Source organism: Rhinolophus hipposideros (assembly GCF_964194185.1).
Source record: "Rhinolophus hipposideros genome assembly, chromosome: 20".
Classification (NCBI taxonomy): Eukaryota; Metazoa; Chordata; class Mammalia; order Chiroptera; family Rhinolophidae; genus Rhinolophus; species Rhinolophus hipposideros.
Window position 1 is genome coordinate 15653124 of NC_138066.1, and position 23067 is coordinate 15676190.

General features: G+C 44.7%; 1 protein-coding gene across 1 annotated transcript in view; it reads right to left on the reverse strand.

Moving 5' to 3' along the window:
* The window catches only part of NXN (nucleoredoxin), a 143055-nt gene extending 128368 nt beyond the window's left edge, over positions 1 to 14687 (reverse strand). Inside the window, exon 1 of the mRNA XM_081029789.1 lies at positions 14256 to 14687. Coding sequence (XP_080885915.1) covers positions 14256 to 14627 — 372 coding nt within the window. The 5' untranslated portion in view covers positions 14628 to 14687. The remainder of the gene's footprint in view (positions 1 to 14255) is intronic.
* Between the last annotated feature and the right edge of the window lie 8380 nt (positions 14688 to 23067).

Below are 23067 nucleotides of genomic sequence, written 5' to 3' on the forward strand. Positions count from 1 at the left end.
CTTACTATTCTGTACAGCTTTGAAGAAGACCCTCACGAAGGTAAGATGAGGCACGTATCATTATAGTCTTGTTCTGACCCATAGGACATACATTTCATCTGCACGGATCATCTGTTCAGATACACCTCTCACTTCTAAACACGCCAATTCCCCTTCCAGTCTTAAATCAAATCCCCTTTAAAAATTCACTGGATTTTTTTGCAAAGTTTGCCTTTCATAATGTGTATTATCTATTTAATTCCCACAGCAGCCCTTTGATTTTTCATAAGCGACCACCCTGTATGAACCTACAACCGAATGAGTTCTCAGTTTCCTCAGCTGCCTCATACAGAGAAGAATAAGGGATTTCTAGGCGGAGGGGGAAGGATCGCATGGGATATCGGGTAGGATGACTTTTCATGTAATAAATTGAACATTTTCCTCAAAGCAATAGATGCGTTCCAAAGATGTTGTAGGGGAGTTTTTCTAAGTGGCAGAAATCACATCCTCAGCACCTCTTAGGAGCTGAGCTCACAATCGAAAACAACTTGGCCTAATAAAATGAAGGTCCGTCTGTAATGAAAATAATAATCATGGTCCCTTACTTTATTTCATACCTTTGGATTTGGGAGTGACGGGTTTTCTAAAAATGCAGCACACCTTAGTAAATAAAAACCTACCCTAAAAACAACATATCTGTTGTCACCACAAAAGGCACAGCACAACACAAGTGCACGGCGTGGGGAAGGCTTTTGTCCCTGTATAAACAAATCCGCGTACTCGGAGGGGAAGACTGACGGCCTCAGAGAACCAACCTCGTCATTTATCCAAATGGCAGGGCACAGCAGTGGCAATCCCACAGCCACTCTTCTCATTGCTTTGTGTCAGCACTAAAGGGGGCTGCTCCAGGAGCACGGGGAAGACTGCTTTCAGAGCTCTCCTTAGCCCACCGTGTAAGCATGCTATCTGAGCCATTTTCCTTCTAGGGAGAGCAGTGCTTGGGGGATTCTGTTCCTCACCTCTGTGTTGAGTTCATTACCAACGCAGACATGACACAAAGTGACACAGGGCTAATGCAGTGACATTTCTAATCTTTACCCACCTGAGACAGCAAAAGCAGCACCTACCGTGTTTCCCCGAAAATAAGACCTAACCAGAAAATAAGCCCTAGCATGATTTTTCAGGATGACATCCCCTGAACATAAGCCCTGATGCGTCTTTTGGAGCAAAAATTAATATAAGACCCGGTCTTATTTTTGGGGAAACACAGTATTGCGGGCAGCCAAGAAAATGAGCAAGATCTGTTTAAGAGGCTTGGTTAAAAATATTTTTTTTAAAGTATGTGTGTGTCAGGGTCACACACACATGCTTGTTTATATAAATGTACAAAATACCTCTGAAGAGACACATACATAAACTGATAATGGTGGCCGCAAACTACGGTTGATGGTAGGAGTGAGCTGTACTTTTCCCTGTATGCCTTTCATTTTATTTGAACATTTTTAACATGTGAAGGCGCTATCCTTTCAGAAAATAAAAATGAATTTCAAATGCTACATCTATTTGTGTAAAAAAATATTTAAGCGTAGGCATTTATATATGCTGTGTATGCCTATTCTTTTTCTGGAAGAATATACAAGACACTATTAACTGTGTTTATCTTTGGAAGAGGATTATTTTTATAACCCAAAAAATGAAATGCTGGCTTCCTCCTGCAAATGGAAAAAAGTTAATAAGTGGAAAAATAGTGTTTAAGTATATGCTGAGGAAAGGAATATAAATGGCTTTTTAATATAAACAGCAGTAAAGCCATAATTTGTGCTGTCCACTCACACAAACAAACCCCACTCTCCTTGGAGCGTACCGTGTTTTGTTCCAAGGATCTGGATTCGCCTGGTAACTATAATACTATCTTCGTGGCTGTATCAACTGAAGAAGAGACGCATGATCTCAGGGAAAACGTCATTAACTGAGCCTTCCCAGGAAAGCAGTGCTTCAAAAAGCTCTTCAAAAAGAGGGTTCCTCCACAGTCCCTGCAAATTAATACTTTCCACAAATCCAAATGAAAGAGAATACGCTCAAGTGGTATTAAGTGGTATTTTACTCTTAAGAACATTTGTAAAAGCTTAAAACAATGCATCCGAGGGTTGAAGGCAGCGACCTTCTGCAAATTTAGGAAAGTGACTTCCCCTCGGAAAGTGTTTTCAGGCATTTTTTTCCAATGCATCTTTATGCCTAACATGTGCAATGTCAGGATTCTTAGGCACCAAACTGCAAAGCATTTGCATGTGTCATCTTAAATGGGCAATTATACCTGGGTAAGAAAATAAATCCATTTTAAAATAAGGTAAATTGTTCAGAATAGACGAATTCGTCCTAAAAAAGTCAAGTATTAAGAAAACAAATCTATCCACACAAGGACACCGAGTTGTGTTGTAGCTAGTTACTGTCTCTTGCTAATTTTGAAATAAAATGCCACAGTTAATTAGCCAGCCAGATTCTCCTCCTGCCTGCCTGATGGGGAGAAATGGCATTAAGAAAAAGACTCCCTCAGGCTCTATTAGTGCCCTAATGAGATGGTGGGGGAGGGGGTTGGGAGGAGGGGACAAGGCCACCACTATTGCCACAAGGCCTTCAGAAAGGGCAGGGTCGAGGTTTCCTGGACAAATGGGGCGTTCTCCACTACACACTGTCAGGGGTGTCTTGCTACAGCTATTCCTACAAGGTACTCTTCAAGAATCAAATGTAACAACACTCCACATACGCCTGGTTGATCTAGCAACTCTTCCTGTAAGGTGAATTACATCCATGGGAGAGAAAATGTGCCCATCACATCCCCTAACTGTTGTCAGTGATTTCATCACAGGCAACCAACAGGTGGAAGGAATATCCATTTTCAAAAGGGCAAAACGGGGGGAAGTTCTGCAAACCACAGATTGGCGATGTCGACGTCCACCCTTCAATAAGACCCTACGGCTTATTCAATAAGACCCTACGGCTTATTACAGTGATTCAATACACCCTCAGGAAAAGAAGATCCACTTCAAAAGAATATCACCAACTTGGGTGAACTTGTGTGCACCAAACACAAGTCATGTCAAACGTCCGTTGAAAGGGAAAGAGCAAATATCTAAGTTATAGCAAGCAACTTGTTAAGATCTCCCGTAATAAACAATATTAACTAGATGGAGAAATGTGGGCTGAAGAATAATACAATTAGGCAGATTTAGAATTGGCTAGATTTGAAGTAAGTTGAACGACTGACTTACAGGCCACCATTAGCCTGGAGGACGTCTCCAGTGCTGTGCCCTGGGGCCCCGTCCCCAAACCTGGTCAATGTCTGGAAGGGATCACATCATTTGAAGCTCAGAAGGGGCTAAGATCATCATGGACGACCACAATGGCACAGAAAAAGATTTCAACACACTGCAAAAGCTGATCAAGTCTAAATGAACTGATTTTTTTTCCAATTACAGTTGACATTCGATCTTATTTTATATTAGTTGCAGGTATACAGCATTGTACACTGATTCTTAAAGATGCTCGATACAAAATGTGGGACTCTTCTCATTTGTTCAGGGATAAGATTGGTGAAATAGACTTTGGAGTTTGGGTTGACAAAAAGGTCAGTGAGTCAACGCAGTGTGATGGGATTGTCAGAAAAGCTAATGCCATCTCCGGCTATGATCATGTAAGTCTACATAATATCTAGAACAAAGAGAGCTTAGCCTCTGTGCTCAGGGCAGACCACACTGGAGTCTGTGTTCAGGTTCGGGGACGACGCTGTGACAGGTCCCAGACAAACTTGGAAAGGGCTCAGGTATGAGTGGCCAGGAAGGTGAGAAAACGAGAACCAACACCACACGAGAAATGGTCAAAAGACCTAGGGACTGTCACTTGGGAGAGAGAAGAGTTGTCTGCAGTTCTTTGAAAGCTGGCCAGTCCCCTGGGGAAAGATGGCTGATGTCAGAAAGACCGTCTCGAGAGACGGTCCATTGCAGGCGTCAGAAACGCCCCAGCACAGGCTAGGCAGGCTGTCCCCGGGTCAGCGCAGACGGCTCCAGCGGGCAGCTCCAGATCCGTCTGTCCGGCATTCCTACCCCTCTCTGCTAACACGCCCTCACTTCGCTTGTTGAGTCCCCTGCTCCCGCCATCCTCCCGATGCTCAGTCCACCTGCGCTGTGACCCTACCTCTGGCTACACAGGCGTGGGTGTGAGTCAGGTTTGGCCAATCAGAGTATTACACACTCTGGCCATGGGGACAGTTTCTGGGACGGGAGGGTGACCAAGCTGGCCTCCTGCGGGGTTTCTGAGAGGACCAGAAGCAAACCCAGAGCTGCTAGTGGCCCTGTCACTCCGAGGAACAGCCTGCCAGGGGTCAGGGACCCCACAGACACAAGAAGAGCACAGGGACAAAGAAGGGCCCCCTGTCCTAAGGACAGTATGTGGGCCACCCGTGTCCACAGGCAACTTCCACCTGGACTTCTCAGTTACAGGAGACGAGAACACTTTCAAGCCCAGGAGTCAAAATTCTACAGACCTAGACTCGGGGAAAATATGGATTAAAACGGCTGGAATGCAGCAAGGGGGCAGACCCAGAGACAGTTTAAATGGATGGGAATAACAAATAAATAGTGAGGGGAAACTACAAGTTTAAAAAAACTTTGGAGATATTGCTACCAAATGCAGTGCATAGACCTTATTTGCATTCAAAAACCAACCTAAAAAAAACTAGAAGGCAACTGGGGATATCTGAATACTGCCTGGTTATTTGCCAGTACTAAGGAATTACTGGATTTTTTTAGGTGTGATCTGACACTGTGGTTATTTATTACTTATTTAACAAGTTACTTAGTGAAATGCTTGTTAAGGAAATAGATATGATGTCCAGGAGTGGCTACCAGGTAATCGAGCGAGGAGCTGGAGGTGGGCGTCCAGGAGTGGACGATCATCGTATCTGGGTTGCTGGGTACCTGCGAGTTCGCTGTATTCTTTTCTCTACCTGTGCAATGTTTGAAGTTTTCCATAATAAAAAGTTAAAATAAATATGCATAAAACAGTATTTCTCCCTTACTCTCTCCCAGCTCAAAAGAGAAAATGGAAGCAGAGCAAGTACAACTGAGCACCCAATTCGTCAAAGAGCGGGTCTAGAGTTATACGCATATTCAAAGACGTGGATATGTCCTCCAATCAACAATTGACAAGTAATTATTGCTGAACTAGTAAGAAACTGAAGGGAAACCAGATTACGTGATAGGGCCACAAGACGCAAAGAACCAGGAGCTGAGGGTAATGGGGGGATACAGAGAAAGGAAAAGAAAAAAAAGCTGAAAATTCTTTTCTCCTGTAATCTGAATAACCATAAAATATGCAATGAAATCCAAGTGCCTGGGGTAAACATTTAAATGGCACTGGCTATGCACCAGGCCCTGTTCTAAACACTTTTTGAATGTTAACTCATTTCACCCTAACAACAACCCTATAAGGTAGGCACCACCATCTCCATTTCACTGACCAGGAACTGGGGACACAGGCTGGGTAACTGGCATCAAAATCCCACTGCTAGAAAGTGAAGAAGACATGATTCAAAACCAGATCCAGAGCCCACAGTCTTATCTACTAGGCAACAGATTTTAAACATCCACTTACAATAACAGAGTCATTTTCAAGGTCTGTGGATATAATGCTTTAAGTTGCAGTCAAGCTCGTGCCCAAAGCTTAAAAAAACGCTGCCCTCACACCCACATGCACTGCCATTCAGAGCTCAGAAGGTAAAATTGTGATTTTTCCCCCCTATTGCACGTTGTTCTGCCCAATCTTTATATTTCACATCAAACCCTGAAAAATGAGTACCAGATGAGGCAGCTGTGAGCCACCACCATCAAAAGCCAACTGTCTTGACCTAATCTCATTTAAAAAGGAAAAAAAGGGCAACGTCTTCTGATTTTAAACAGACTAAATCCATTCAGATTTTTATCCCAGGGATATTGACCAAAAAAGACAAATAAAAACTGTAAAACCGATTCATCTGGATAAAATTCTCCTAGGAAAACAAAGAGGGAAACCCTACTCCTTGAAGGGCAAAACGCACCACACCCTCTTTCATGGCTATTCAACAATGATCCAAGACAAAAGTATTATTAACTGTAGGACTGTGATTGAGTTTACCTGTAATTGGTGTCTACATCGAAATGATCCGATGGGGAGTGGGGATATGCGATAGAAAGGAATGCTGAACTTTAGGCTTACGTTGCTTTTTCAAAAGGATTTGCTGAAGAGTGGTTCACACAAAAATACATTGTATACCTGGTCCAAGAGTGTATATTTGGTGCAAGCAGCAGAAAATTTATGTTTGCTTTTAATCACAGATGCCACAGAACAAAAGTTTCCATTACGGGATTTCACTCCAGAATAACAGCACTCAAGCAACTTTCAATTACTATACCTCTTACTTGTCATAAAGCAGAAAGCACATGTTGGAAATTTCACTGGAAGTTAGAACAGCAGTTTCTGAAATCCTCATAAAAGGGAGGACTGATTTAGTCCTAGGATCTCGGCAGGATACCTGAAGTTCAATTTTGTCTCTGAACAAAAGCAGTAAAGAAGCCGGCGGGCTTTGCATAGGATGAAGGGGAGCTGGGGGCACTTCACTAGCTGATCTTGGGGGGGGGGAAGGCAAATCATTAAAAGACCCTTAAAAACCACCACCACCACCAAAGGCAGAGACAGAAAAGAAGTTCGGACTGTTCTGTCTTCCAAGTAACAGCAAATGCTTTAAGCAGTTAAACTACCTCTAGCTTATTTCAGAGTCTATGCAGATCTAGAGTGAATCCACGCCAAAAGCCATTTGTTGCAAAGAGAACTTTCGACTCCCTCCTCTTCCATGGAGAATGTTTGATGTGAACATTTTTAAGATACAATTTCATGAACAGAGAAAAGACCGAGTTGAATTTACGGGAGTTCAGCTGAGCCTTTCATCCAACACTGTGACCCTGATCTAATAATCGGTTCTCTTTGCTTCAATTCTGCAACTTGAACATACTTTGAAAAGTTAAAAAGCATAATATCTTCTGATTACTAGTTGCTGGAAGGCATAATATGCATGCATTTTGAGTTTCTTGGAAGAAAGATGTTAGAGAAACACAAATGAAGTATGAACTATAAAAGCATGGAATGATAGGTCTGCAGATAGGAGACTATTTTAACGGACGTTCAAAAATAGAGAGTCGAGTCTTTTCCTATTTTTAAGCACAGAATTACAGGGCAATGCAGTTACGCATCCATTTGCTCAGTTAAGTGCTCTTTAAAGCACTCGTTAAGAAACAAAAACAAAGACACCCACAGGCTGTGGGTATATACAATTATACAATTCAATTAAGGCCCAACTCTAATAGTAAATTTTAAAATCAAGCTAAGTAATAGTGAAAGTGCACATTCCAACTCACACGATGTGGAGAGACTACCGTGCTTTCAAGTTCCAATCTAAAAGTCGCCCGCCTGCTTTCTGTGATTATAGTATCCAATTCTCAGCTGAACACTGATCATCTCCTGCTCCTTTTGCTTGGTTTCTGTCCTCAAGGAGCTTACTGTCTCACGAAAAAGCCAAAAAAAAAAAAAAAAGAAGAAGAAAGAAAAAACACAAAACACCCAGCACAAAAGGCTAAGTGCTGGGGCACCTGTGCATGCGATCTATCACAGAAACATCTCACCTCTGGGGGAAAGAGACAGGAAAGCTTCTTAGAGCAGGGAAACCAGGACTGAGTGTAGAAGTGCCAAACTCAGCTAGATGGGAGGAGACAGAAAACACTGCAGAGGTGAGAGATGAGGCAGGTGAACAGTCAGGGAGCGTGCTCTAGCGCTTGGACCTGACCCCAAAGGCTATGAAGAACTACTGAGTTTGGGGCGGCCAGATGGCTCAGTTGGTTAGAGCGCGAGCTCTGAACAACAGGGTTGCCGGTTCGATTCCCACGTGGGTCAGTGAGCCGCGCCCTCCACAACTAGATTGAAGGACAACAACTTGACTTGGAGCTGATGGGTCCTGGGAAAAAAACACACTGTTCCCCAATATTCCCCAATAAAATTTTTTAAAAAATGAAAAAAAAGAACTACTAAAGAATTCTTAAGCAGGAGAATGACATGATCAACATTATCTTTTTGGACTTACTCCATTCTGGAGAGAGTCTAGGGCAGTTCTGCTCCAGGTGGGTCTACAGTCCAGTACCTGCCCATGAGTTGTTTGCCATTGGCCCACAAGGCAACAAGTACAGAAACTAAGACGGAGCATTTAGAAATGTTCACAGCTACCCCCAAGCTTGTAATCCGTGATCTCATCTTGTTGAACAGGACAGAGCCCAGCCTGTGCGTTGCTAACTCCGTGGACAGTTGTATGTGGTTCAGGCTGCAGGAGTCAGGTGTGGCAGGGCCACTTGTACTGGCCTGTGACTGATTGGAAATGAACAACACAAAACAAAACGGATTACTGTCTACAGACGGTTTAAGAAGCTGGTCTAGAACGTTGTTTCAGGAGGCACGACTGGAAGCAAAGAGCAGCCCAGGAGAAGGCTGCTGTCACAGAGGTCCACATGACACCTGGACTCAAGCAGTGGGGACAGGGATAGACAGAAAGGGTCAGAGTCGAGAGCAATGAAGGCGCTCAAATCAACAAGACTCGGCGCCTTTGGAGGTGAGGGGTGGAAGAGAACAACAAAGGACTCCTGAGACTCAGGAACTATTAACTTTGAAAAGAATGGTAAGGTATCCAGCAACTGATGCAAGAACTTCATGAAAGTCGGAATCAGCAAAAGGATTCTACATTCATAGCCATTGTCTTTGAGTACCTCTGAATAAGCCTAATGGTAAATTAATGAAATACAGAAAACTAAGCACCCTGGTGGTTAGCACCGTGCACTGCTGGGAATTCAGAACGTGAGAAAACACATCCTACGCCAGGCCTCCATGCTTTCCTCCTGCAACATTATCTATCCTGCAGGAAGGAGCCCCGACTAGTTCAGCATGAGGCTAGCTGGAGCCCCAAGCCCTATCACGATAAAAGTAGACCCCCCCTCCCACCAAGGGACTGGTTCATCCCCCAAGCCAGCTGTATACAGCAGAAAGCCCTCTCTCTCACAGGGCAGATATTAAAACAAGGACTGACGCCAAAAGGAAGAGTGATAAAGAGAGTGGGAGAAAAAAACAAAACTATAAGAATAAAATCAATGACTGTAACCTCAAAACACACGGCTTTCCTCGGGGCTCTGGTTTACATCCCAGTCCATACCAGAAGACAAATCAATTAGCAAAAAACTTGTGGACAGCTAGTCAGTTGGGCCTTTGCCGCTAATTAGAAGACAAGTACTGAACTCGCAATGGCTACAAGTCTGAGCAAACCTATCCTACAGCATTCCAGAGCTGGGAAGGGAGGCGGTTCCATGCGAGGGGGTGAGGTCTCTACTGCTCCCGAGACCCGGCAGGGTCCATTTCCCACGTGGAAAGGCAGCAAATCCGAAACCTCCACGCTGCTCAGACCGAAGCAGCCAGGCTGGATGGAAGGCACGCCCAATAGCATTGGCATGCCACAAAACCATCACCAAGTACCTAATTAATCTCTCTCACACGGGTGCTTCATCATCTTCAAGTTATTACCCTTCCTCCTGCCTGGGCTTCATTGAGCTGCTGTCTCTGTTTCACCGGCAAATAGAAGTATGGAGCTCAGTCAATATCAGGACTATCAACACTTTAAGGAACAGATGGGTTTTTGAAAAATATTCATTTGCTTTTGTTTCATTCTTCTAGGTCGTTCTCCTCACATATCATCTCTTCTAGGGCAAATCTTTCAACTCCTTCACCCTACCCCCTTGCATGCTTGTAAGTCATTTGTTTGAAAAGTTAAAAACTACACCTCCTAACAGTCTTGCAATTTTGTAATGTGATATACTCCAAAGGCTCACGCTAGAAGATGGATTACTAAATTTCATGATAATTTATTAAGAAATAATAGCTAGCGCTTACGGAGCACCTACTATATGCCAGGTATGTATATATTATCCCGTGTAGACCTTATAACAATCCCATAAGGCAGGTGCTATTATCATCTCCGTTTTACAGACGAGGAACCGATGGTACAGTCATGTAAGGTAATTTGCACAAGGTCGCAGAGCTAACAAATGGTAGAGCCAGGATCTGAACTCAGGCAGAGAGACAAGAATCTTTATTTTTAGCCACTACACTAGACAGCTTCATTATGCAGAGAAGAAAAATGAGATTAAAAAACACATTACAAATAACGGAACAAGCAAAAAGCCGCTCAAGGAAAATTGCTCCTACTACCTTCATTGGACTGTTGTCTTTTACTACACGATTTGTCGTTTCCAAATCCTGGCAACATAGGCAAGAGAGGGAGCCTGTCCGGGCTGGTGCAGGCTCCTTATATGAAGAGAGAAAACTCCAATTTGCAAAGCCCTGCCTTTTTACCATTTTTTTTTAACAATTCGAAAGTGGTCTGTCAGTGTCATGGAAATCATTTCCTTAGTGGCTACATTATTTGGGTTAAGGGAGGAAGAGTTGAGAGAGATGGAGCTGTAGGACTGTTTGCGTTGGTACCAAGTCTTGCCTCATTCAAAGAACCAAAGGGATTCAAGTGAATTCTACGCCAAACCTCTGATTTAGTCTGAACCAGAGCAAGCAACAGACATAGGGTAGCGGGAAGATTCCGCTTCCCCTGGCTGCAGCAGACAGACCAGGGGTGCTAGACCAGTGCCCCGACTCTGCTGCTCTCCCACAACTTTCTCCTCCCGTCAGCCAGGAAGTTCTGGGACCAAGCCAGACCCCAGCAAACCTGTCCAGCACCAGACCAGTGGTCCTGTATGTACCCTTTGATGTCAGCACACCCTCATTAACCAAATGTTTCCCATCAGGTATCCAGCCTAGGCAAAGCTGAGTCCTGTGGCTTTAAGACCAAAACCAGTGCTCTCATCCTCTATGATGCTAAAGCAAAAAACCTGGAGATCAGCTCTCCAGTTCTGTCAGTTAATTAACTTATACTAATCGAAAGGGATAGGTCAAATCCCAAAAGTCCAAATCTTCACCACTTTCCAACTATCCATCACATTCTCTGTTCCCAGAAATTTGAAAAATCTACCAACAAAACAAAAAACAAACCTGCTTCTTAAAAGAAATCTAACTGCCTTAACTTCAGGATTATGCTTCCTCCCAAAACGGCTCCTACAAATTCACTCAAAGTTCTGTTATCATCTAATTACAATTTCTAGACAGCTATTTATATGTGTGTGGTTGGAAGCCAAAAAACGAAGCTTCAATTACTTTCGCACCTACCACTAAAGCAAGCAGAAACCGTTGTTAACATTTTATTGTCTTTGTCTTTCATGATGCAAAAAGGAAAAAAAAATTTTAAAGAATTTTTTTTTAAAAGATGCTGGAATCCTTTTATTTGCTGTTTTCTCACAGCTCTAATCAAGGTGAGAGGAGCCAGGCAAAATGCAGGCTTAACGTACATAGTCATCCCCAGACTTTCTTACTACATAAAGGGGAAATTAATAAAAAAAGAAAAAAAGAAATACCACACGGCATTTTCTTCCCCCACCATAATTTTTCAATTTTCTTTACAGAAATGCCAGCCAATAACTAATTAGAACCATATTCTTTGTTATCCCAATGGGAAGAAGTATACGAATGGTTTTAAAGAACAAATGTTAATGAGAACATTAAAAATGTAGTAATCTGGAACTCTGGTTTCTCCTCAGTGTAAAACAAAATTCTCTTCTTTAAAGCTATTTTTACAGTTGGTGAAACGTGGACAGAGTCCATCAACAAGAAGGTAAGTGTTCACCCACCCAGCACCCTGAACTAGGGGCGCTTTTCAACTGTCCTTATCATGGAATTCGCATCAAAAGCTCACAGACTTCTACGCACCCCAATTTCAAACAAGATAGACGAAAACTCAAAATTACAGAAAAGGAATTTGTTCTATGTCTCTGGCTTCAAGGGGGGAAATAATTCTTTTCAAAGTGAGTACACAGCTTTTGTAATATCCAAGAGTGTGGTTTCCATAAGAAACACAGCTGGAGTCTTTTTACCTGGTTGTATCACCTTTGAGCAAGAATGTTTCTGGCATCAGATCTTGACTTGCCTAGTCACGAACATCCAAGAGCAGAAACTATGTCCTCAAAACTGGGCTCACTTTAGAGAACAAAGTGAGTTGTATAGGATGTGAGTCAGAAAAACTGAGCAAAAAATGAAAATTTTAAATGCTAACATACCATGGTTTAGGCATGTGCAGCATTCTGAACTGTATTTTCAAATGAATGTCTGCTCTGTGTCATCCAGACTCTTATTCTGGTGAAATCAGCAGGTCCAGGCTAGAGCCACAGACCACTTTTTTCATGCAAAGGGACTGGCCAGGGCATAGAGAACCAGGCATGGCCTATGTCATATCAAATATTCTCCTTTTTCTAGAAAAAGCTTTATGCGCTTGCAGAACATTTCAATCTGCTCCATATTTTTACTATCCAGCAAAAATTTCCCCCGCTGTGAAAAACACAAAAATAAGCCTTAGGTCTGTCACGTTTTACCACCACGGTACATTTGCAAAAGCTAGAAATCACTGGTAGTGCCCAATAAGGAAATTATTTTAGGCTGACTTTGGTCTACAATAGAAACTTACCATAACAATGAAAATACATTTTTGGTAAATCACTTTCTGAACATCACCCCTCCCCAAAAGGATCATAAAAATAACCACTAAGGAAAACAAAGGGTTCCCATTTTTTAAAGCAAAAAAGGACAGGCCATGCACTATCAAACATATAAATCAAAGACGGGCAAAATCACCTAAAAAGTGGTTAAAGTGCCAAGTTTTGCCTCTGTGTGGTTAGTGAGCCCATGTTTTCCCAGTGTTCAATGTATAAACTGCATTTGTTAAACTGTATTTCATGCTTTAAATCCCAGGTCTGTACCTTACACTGTTTCAGAGTGGATGATTTACTCAAGACATTTGGGGTCACAGTATAAGCCTTTTGCTCTCACTCAATCTAAATCATGTTTCTCAACAAGGTTCTGTACACATAAAAGAAACACATGGCATGCCATTACCATCCTCTCTAGGGCAACCCAAAGGCCCCCAGAACAGCCCTTCTGTCCATAAACTGAGATTCTCCTCAGACAGGGAAGGGGCTGAATTCACACCTTGCATCAGACACACTAATTAAGCAAGCGCCCCAAAACTTTTTCTGCTTCGATTCATGACAGAATTTCCTGGATTCGTTGTATTAAAAGACATCTTCACCCAACAGGTATACTCAAATCCCAAACTAACTTCAGCAGCAAAGTGGGAGGAATGAGAAGTTGACAGTGAAGTATAAATTTCCCCCAATCCTCGTTCTTCCGGTCAATCTGCACCTATGGGATCAGTTCAGCATTTAATTCGAAGTATGCCAATCCGACAGTGGCCCACCAACCAAGCAACTCAGATCTGCAAGGACGGGTCTGTGGCTGTGCCTGGGAGGCATCTGGGGAGGATGGATGGACAGTCAGACAATGAAAAGCTCCAGGGTGACTAGTTCAGCCAGCGGGCCGGGGGCGGGGAAGGGGGTGCGGAGAGAGGGATAACGGCAGAGGAGCGAGTTCCCTTCTCGCCCAAAGCCACGGTCAGCTGCCGCCTCCCTGGGGCGCAGGGAGGTCTGCCTTGGGCCGCCGAGTCCCGGGTCACAGGGGTAGAGGGCCCCAGGAAAGCAGATTTCTCTCGGAAAGAAAGAAAACTTCCTGGTTTGGGCATTATGGGTAGGGGGCTAGCGCCCTCCCCCACCCACTACAGGTATCGCGGGGAGTCCAGTGGCAGAGGGCAGGAAGCGGCCCCTCCCCGCACCTCTGGCCCGCGGCAGGGGTTACGGAGTCCGGACCCCCGAGCGAAGCCACCCTCTCCGCGAGGCTCCCAACTTGTGGGGACCGAGCTCTTGACTCCTCAAGACACAAGCCAGGGGCGGGGACAGAGGGGTGTCAAACTTCCCCCGCGGGTGCGGCCTGGCACAGGCACCGAGGAGTAGCCGCGGAAGCCCCAACCCGCGGGGTCCCGAGATGGGGAGCGGGCACAGACCCGGGAAGGGGACACTGAGGGACAGGAGGGGAAGCGCGTGCAAAGATGGAGGAAGGGACAGAGGGGGTAGCGGGGAGGGGGGCGGGCGGGGGACGGCGAGGACCTGGCTCCAGGGCACGCGCGGGGTGTGCACCCAGGCCGGGGCAGCGACGAGGCCCGCGCCGCTCACCTTCCTGTGCTTCTCCTTGTAGGGCAGTGCCAGCCACGGCATGTCCCGCACGAAGTCCTGCCACTGCCGCTGGTCCTGGTCCGAGGACACGAAGACGATCTCCAGGCGGCGCCGAGGCTCCGGCTCCGCGGCCGCGCCGGCCCCCGGCCCCGGCCCGGCCCCGGCCCCCGGCCCGGCCGCCGCGTCCCCCCGCAGGCGGCCGTAGAAGGCGGCCAGGCTGGCGCTGAGCTGCGCGCAGGGGGCGCTCAGGCTGCAGCCGAAGTAGAGCCCCAGCAGCGAGATGCCGCGGGCGCCCAGCGAGTGCACGTCCACCTCCTCGCCGCCGCCAGTCACCAGCTTCTCCCCCAGCAGCTCCTCCAGGAAGCCCGACATCCTGGCCCACCGCAGCCCCGGCAGGCGGGCGTGCAGGCGGCGGCGACCCCGCTCCCTCAGTCCGCGCGGCGGGCGGAGGCGGCAGCTGCGGCGGCGGCGGCGGCGGCGGCGAGAGGAGAGCCCCGCCCACCCGTGCCCGCCCACGCCACGCCCCCTCCGCCAGCCCTCGCCACGCCCCCGCCGTGGTCGTCCGGGGCCGCGCAGTCCCGCCCGGTACTGCCCGCAGTGGGGGCACCGGGCTCCGGCTTCCCACGCGTGGCTAACGTGCTTGCGAGACAGACTCGGCTGGAAGCTGACCGGAAATGCTCCACTCCGGCGGGAATGCTCGGGGCCTGAGTAAAGAAAAGAGAAGGGTCCGCTGAGCCCGCCTTTCCGAGGCTGGGGACTTGGCCTCACCTCTCCCTCGGTTTCCTCTCCCCTCCCAAATTCTCAGTGCTCTCCGGACTTTTCCAAAGATTCCCACGGTATCCCGACCCGAGTTCTCTTACCCCTGCTTGTTCCCCTCTTCCTTCTCTCTCTCCCTACACAAAGCCTGACCCTTCGCCATTTCGACCCCCACTGACCTCTCCTAATGCTCACAGGACTTACCATCTTCCCCACCCAAGTATCATTTTCTCAGGCGAGGTCTTGCTGGGCACTTATTTCTCTGTGTGTATGTTTTGTGTTTTCTATTATGAGAAGACTGGAAAACGCCACCTGATATTTCTTGTGTAGTTTCTGATCTGGTGCTAGGCACAGGTGAGAGAATCGAGAAACACGCGTAGGTTGATCGCAGATAGCACTGTGCAATTTTGGTCCACAAGTCGCAGTGGCCATTCCCCACTAACAAGTGGCTCTCTTCCATCTCCACAAATGTATTCAACAGATGCCGCAGCATCTTTAAATCAATGCTGGCTGCTCTCCTGAATGGGTTCCATAGCTTAGGTCTGCTGATAGTTGAGAAAAATTCTAGGGATTTTTTTTGACAGCTGGCAAGAGGCTATTCTATGCTTAGACAGAACCCAGATTAAACAGGTGGTCTGTGGCAAGTCGGCCCCCCCGACACACACATGCGAAAAAATCAAATGTATACCATGCCCACCCGCAATCTACAACTTTCAATGTGTGTCAGCTCAGTTACCCACAACCGGATGAAAGGAATAAACGCCCCTCTCACCCGCTACCATCCTTTCGGAAGTTATTTCTTGGGCATCTACCGCCATCTAATGGAAAGAGAACAAGAAAATGAGATCTACCAGAGTTGAATATGTGAAGAGATACTTGTCAGCCAAGCAGAAATTTTTGTTATTTTATAGCGGCTTTACACACACACACACACACACACACACACACACATCATAGCACCCTTTATGGAGTTCATTTAAATCTCAGAATATAGCTGCAAGCTTTTGGCACAAACATAAATTTTTATGCCTAAGGTTCTCAGTTTTTCTAGGATGGAACAAGGAATTGTACTGGTTTTCAGTTCAGTGAAATGTTACCACATAAGCCTGTGAAAGAGGTGGAGGTGGAAGCCAAGAGTGGATTGGCAAATCTCTCAAAAGTATATCCACTTTCTTAGTATTCATCTAATGCTGCTCATTTCACAAGTAGGGAGCTTTGGACTGAGGGCTGCCTGTAAGTAGGTAAGAACAGTATTACAAAGGCAAATTCTAGAGAGTCATGCCAAATTTCTGTGCCACTGCAGAAAGCATCACTTTTTGGTGAAAACATGTTAAAGCTATTAACATAACAGATATTAACTTATTAGATAGCTTCAAAAATCCTGTAAATGGGTTAATGCTTTATATCTTATCCAAACAATATCTGACATTCGGCTTATAAATATGGATTATATCAGGCACAACTGAAAGTCTATGAGACAGATAGATTCCTATACTCTGACATTTTCAAATGAACATTCATGAAATGTGAAAGGACTATAAGCTTTTATATCCTGTGGAAGCTAAAGGACAGTTTGGTGTGGAGGTAGGTGAAGAGGGAATTTGGAGGATTGTAAATTTGGGAAAATAGTGAAGTCATTATTAGAGTACTTAACTTTGGTAAACTAGGTGCAAGTCTGATATAAAGAGGAGGTTTGTTCAGCATTTTACTTTTATTATTTTACAGGAAAGCACTTTCCACTGGAGTGTGTCCAAACCAGCATCTGGCACCTGGGAAAGTGAGAGTTTGAACATACTGCACATGAAATATAAATAAAATTTAGAGAATTGTTGGTGCAGCAGGCTTTGGTTAGAAGCCAAATATCACAGCTGCCTTCTAAAGGGGTGTGGAAAGAGGGGATTTGCAATGGAAATGATTCAAAAATCATAATTCTAGTGGGTATTTGTTACAAGAAGAGGCCCAAGGAGACTCATTTGGCTTCCTGTAAAGAATAGCCAACATCCTTTGGCTTGTGGAAAGCACTCTCTCTGCTTATGACATTCAAGAGACCCATTTAAAGAGAATGTCCCTACTGGTATTTAGCTAGTTATGTTCCATGAATCGACTGGCTATTCTAAAAATTATTATTGTTTTAAAATAGGTATTAAGGAGCTACAACGTGCCTGACATTGTACAGAACATATACATTACAGAGTTTTCCTATTGGAAAGTTGCATTCTAAGGTACATGATGTCATATAAAACAGAACAAATATGTATTTGTCACCTTTAAGATTCATAAATCACATTCCTTGGTCTTTGGGTAGAGTAGCATACATGCACAAAGACATGTATGTAGAGATATTTATTGATACACTGATGGAATTAGAAAAACACTAGGAAGAGCCAAATTGTGTATCAATGAGGATGATTAAATTACGGTACTTTCATCTTTAGGGATACAATCTGGTTATTGGAAAGAAAGATTTTTCTGTACACTGTATTAGTCTTTGTTCTCCAGAGAAACAAGAATCAATATATAAAGATTTATTATAAGGAACTGGCTCACCTGATTATAGAGGCTGAGAAGTCCTAAGATCTACAGTCAGCCAGCTGAGCCAATGGTGTTCCCATCCGAGTTCAAAGGCCTGAGAATCAGGAGAGCTGATGGTGTAAGTTCCACTCTGAGTCTGAGTTTGAAGGCAGGAGACCTATGTCCCAGCTTGAAGATAGGTGGAAAGAGAAAATTTTTACTTCACCTTACTTCACCCTTTTGTTCTATTCAGCCTTCAACCTACTAGATGAGGTCCACCACACTGGGGAAAGCAATCTGCTTTACTTAGGCTACCTATTCTCATCTAGAAACACCCTCACTGACACACCCAGAATGATGTTTAACCAAATAGTTGGACACCCCGTGGCCCAGTCAAGTTGACACAGAAAATTAAACATCCCAAGTCTGCGCCTCGGCAACTTGGCATCCATATGCCTCTCATTAAACCACACTTACTCTCCAAATGGAGACAATAAGGGGATTATAATTCCACCTAACGGTATGACTGTCCTGTGTATAACCAAAAACGCACTAACCCCTTCCCCAGAAGAGGAAGTAAAGTCCTTGAATGATGTTTACTCCTCTCCTTGATATCCTGCAACTTCAATACTACAATGTAAAATTAGTACTTACAGAGGAGTGACTCAAACCTCCATTCCTGTAGGATCAGGGCCATTAGGAGTCCGGCCTGGATGAGGCTGTTGTAGTTTCCCATTGACCTTCATCACAGGGCGTGATGACTCAGAGATGTCCTAAGGGAACCGCCATGTCCCACACATACTCTTCCGTACCGCCTCTGTAGACCAGCCATCCAATTTCCCCTTGGTAGCCAGGATCAATCACCCTACCCAGCACAGTAACTCCCTCCTTCACCTGTTAATTCAGAGGCAGGAGGAACTCAAAGTGACTGGGCCGTGACTTCCAGTGCAATGAAACCAACGTTGTGCCTCTTCCCTTTGGAACTGAGATATCTAGGCCGGCAGAGCATAAGGTTGTAGGAACGAGAAGCCAAAGTTTTGCTAGTGGGTAACTGGGGTAATAGTGAGCGATGCCACTTCATTTTCCACCTCTTGATTCCTGGTCTCCTCACATACACTGACATGAAATATCTCTAAGATGTAGCACAAGAGGAAGTAAGATGCAGAATAGGTAGGATATACTAGGTTACCACTTGTAAATTTTTAAGGGGGGGGGAAATATATACATATGCATAAATAATGTTTATATATGCATGAAATATATCTGGGAAGACATTAAGAAATAGTAACAGATTGCTTGGGGAAGGGAACTGAAGGAAATAGATGTGAGAAAAATATGGAATCTATTACTAGTCCAAGAAAAACACACTTTTTGAAATTTCAAATAAGAACGTATTGAAAAGATCAGACACTGCAAGTGAAAAAAAGAATATTTAAAGTAAATCGGGACATCTCAGAATGAAAAAGAAAAAATATCTCACACACAAAAATTCAAATTGCGTTATAATAAAATACAAATTCCATTATAACAGCACAAAATTCCATTATAATAGTACAAAATGAACACTTTGATTATACAAGCTTTCAAACTCCACATAACTCAAATAACTGATTAACAAAATTTGAATCAAAATTGATTTACACAAAAAATGTATTCCATTTAATTGGGAGTTCCCTGTACAAGATTTTACCTGTAGATCAATGCTATATCACAGTTTTTATATCTGTTTTATCTTTTCCTGTTTTAAAAGTTGGATTTTTTGCAGCAGACCCACTGAGAAGGGAAATTGCTTGATAGAGAGGTGAGAGGAGCAAAATAGAGGTGAGACTTGGCAGAGATCAAGATGAAGGAAGGGAAAGTAGGGTGTTGTCCTCATGGATTAGAGAAGTGTGGTACTTCTGCCATCTTTCTGGCACCAACTTGATATGGAACTTGGGAAGTCACCATCATTTTTCTCTTTATTATTTATTTTATTCCTCAGAAAAACAGAAGGAATCCGGTCTCCAGTTCTACCATTTATTTATTTATTTATTTATTTATTTATTTATTTATTTATTTAAAGTGTGTTTTCCCAGGACCCATCAGCTCCAAGTCAAGTAGTTGTTTCAATCTAGTTTGTGGAGGGCGCAGCTCACAGTGGCCCATGTGGGGATCGAACCAGCAACCTTGTTGTTAAGAGCACCGAGCTCTAACCAACTGAGCTAACCGGCTGCCCCCTGGTCTCCAGTTCTTGAAGCCTCTGAATTCTGGAACTTAAAAATGCAAAGTACCAGAAAAGCATTATGCATATTTCTATTTGTCTCCAGTAATTTTCAGGTCAAATCGCAAGATCACAACTTGTCAATATGACCCTACTGCAGATACAGCCAAAATGCATGATTCATTCACCAAGTCTGAAGTTGGTCCTTACAATCCACCAGACTGCCAGACTGTCTGCCAGATCTCCACTAGCTTTTTCAGAAGCAAAACCAAAGCAACAGCACGAGAAATAGTAAGCAAATCTGGATGGCTGGGTATGGGTGAGTAAATAAAACTTTCAAGTCTGCTACAGAACATTAAGACCACCCACCAGAATCAGGCTAGAGTCTAAGGCTCTATCCCTGAAAATAGTACAGGACACGTTTTCTCATGATGGCTATCATAGGTCAAAGGCAAAAAAAATGAAGAAATAATAATAATAATAATAATAATAATAATAATAATAAATATTTTCTAATAATTTACACTTGATTGAGGACAGGACACAGGTCAGACACGGAATCAAAAAGTCCAAACTCATCTCTCAAACACTGAAGACTACCGATCATTAAGAATGAGTCCAAGCCATTCCCTCTCGATCCAAAAGAGATATCGAAAGCAGACAACTGGGAATGAAAATGTCTGAGTAAGAACTAAACTTGGACTGAAGCATATGTGTCTTCCTGGGCACAAGTTGTAAAAGCAACACATTGAGTTTAGATTTTATCCTGGCACAGAAAATAATTCCAAGCAGGGACACGATCGCATTTCTGAGCTGAGAGATCACTCTGTGGATGGTTTAGAAAAGAGCAAAGCAGGAGGCGTGAAGACCAATGAAGCTTCTATGAAATGAAAAATAACTAGAGCCCAAATACGGCAGTGGCAATGAGTATAAAATGCAAGGGGTAGAATTGAAAGACATGTAGAAGGTCTGCAGGCGATGCAGGAAGCAAGGAGTCTGAGACTCACCCAGATGGGAAACTCAGGAAGAGCAGCTGTGAAGAGGAAAATAACTGCTAATTTAGACCCACTGGAACCAGCAGCCCCATAACAGCTTCCACCTGTGGGTGTACAATAAAAGCCACACCCCCATAGGCGAACCTCTTACTCTGTCTCTCTGACCTCGGGGGACCTGACTTGGAGATCTGATTTTTTTTTTCTAACTGCTCCCCTGATATGGGTTCAAGCCATTATTCCTTGCTTTCTGAGGCCTCCTCCTGGGGTCTGAGACTTCAGTCTGTTCGGTCCCAGTTCACAGAGTTTTCTGCCAGCTCTCACACTGGTGCTGCCTCCTGAGACCTCAGACAGCCGACTTTGGGCCAAAGTCTCTTCTCTTGGGTACGGATGGAGGGATGGGAGTTTTCCCCTAAAACCCAGGCTGGCCTCAGCATCCTGAGTCCTGGCTCTGTTTTCAATCTTACAAACTCTCCTTGTCCGTCTGAGACAGCAAAGCCTGAGCAACGCATTCAATGCCAGGCTCTTATTCCGCTGTCCGATCGAGGCCTGTCTGTCCATGCTCCCTGCAGATTAACGGCTCTCGAGTGCCAGGTGATGCAGCTGGGGCTTTTTGTAATGTGAAATTATAACAGCCTTTTGCCTCGTTGCATCTGAGAGAGCAAGATGGGTCATCAGCAGCTCTATCGGAGCCATCTGAGAACATTTGGCCAGGCTTCTCGTTCTTGCTGCGTCTGTCTGCTCAAACTGGTAGGTCCGACCAGGAAACACGGCCTCGATACGAGCAGCCAGTGCACTGTCAGTATGAGAAGGATATAGGCTTCAATAAGTTGGACTAAGTGAACTTCCTTGAATGAGTCATTCAAGACATCTACCTTACGGCTCTTTGTACATTTAAAAAAAAATCAATTATAAGTGTCTTAATGTGAAAAAAAAAAGTTATAACAAACAATACAGAACTCCATTTGCCCTGCCTGTGCTGTGGCCCCAGCAAAGCTGCATTCCTGCTGTCCCACTCCTAGAAAAGTTCATTCTCAGCCCAGAGAACTTCCAGGCTGTCTCATTCAGCTATGAAAGTAGTATCAGACATGGAAAGCTCTGAGTATGGGGAGTGGGAAAAGGGATCACCGATGGTTTTGTGTCTAGAGGGAAAAGCAGAGAAACAAGTCTGCCTCTGTCCAGGTCTTCCACGGGGCAAACACTCCCTGAGGCCTCCTAACAGAATCAAGGTCCAAGTCTGGTCGCCACTTGGGTCATGGCCATCTGTGTGGCTGCTAGACCTGTGAAACTGGGCTCCTCGATTCAGAGCTAAACAAAAGACCAGGTAGGAATTGATCGGTGGCTTTCTTCACAACAAATTGGCCCAAACCCTTGAACTCCAGCCCTTTGAGCAAGTAAAATTTGTTTTAAGGATGGAGATGAAACTGGCAGTGTGCCACCTTTCCCTTCGTCGCTGGCCCACTGCCACCCTACTTCAAGACCCTGGCTCCATCATGTACTCCATCCGGGCTTCAGGTAGCTGAACAGCTGCTCCCCACCTCAATGGAGTTCCGAGTAGTGTAAGAATCTACTTCCAGTGAGAGGTAATTGTAGACAATGACGCAGACCAGTGGTGATCAAAATGTCGTTCCCAGCCAGCAGCTTCAGTGTCACCTGGGATATGCAAATTTTCACACGCACCCCAGACCTTACTGAGTCAGAAGCTCTGATCCTAGCAATCAAGACTTTAACAATCTCTTCAGGTGCTTCTGATGCTCACTAGAGGTTGAGAACCACCCATGTAGACTGAGAGTATTTGAACAGCCGGATGGACTAAGCCTTCCTTGGTCCAGCAAGGCCAGCTCCCTACCTGATCCCTCCCCTCCATGAATATGGATAGATTTTGCTGATAAATTACCTTTACCGGAGGCAGAGTGTGGGGAGCTCGTCCAAAGCCTGGTGGAGGCTATTAGTCAACTGCTACCCATTAAACCCCAAGACCCTCATGGCTCGAGGCCCCACCCCCTCTATTTTACTTCAGTCTTCTGCAGTGATGCCAAGCTCTATCCCATCTGTCACCCCACACCAGACTATAAACATCCTCTTGTGGGGAAGTGACTTCAGAGAGAAAAGCTAAGAGCTACTCCACCCTCTCCCATAAGAATAGGCAATAGGATATTCCATCTCCGAGCCCAACGCAAGGGGTGCCAAAAGTATGTCAACACCAGCTTACAGTAGATGCTCATTAGATACCACCCCATTTCTTCTCTGGGGCCCCAGAGACCCTTAAAGTAAGAACCCTCCACTGCCTGTCACATCTGTGATGCCATTGAACTATACATAATGCCCCAACTCTCTTGCAGCCCTTGATGAA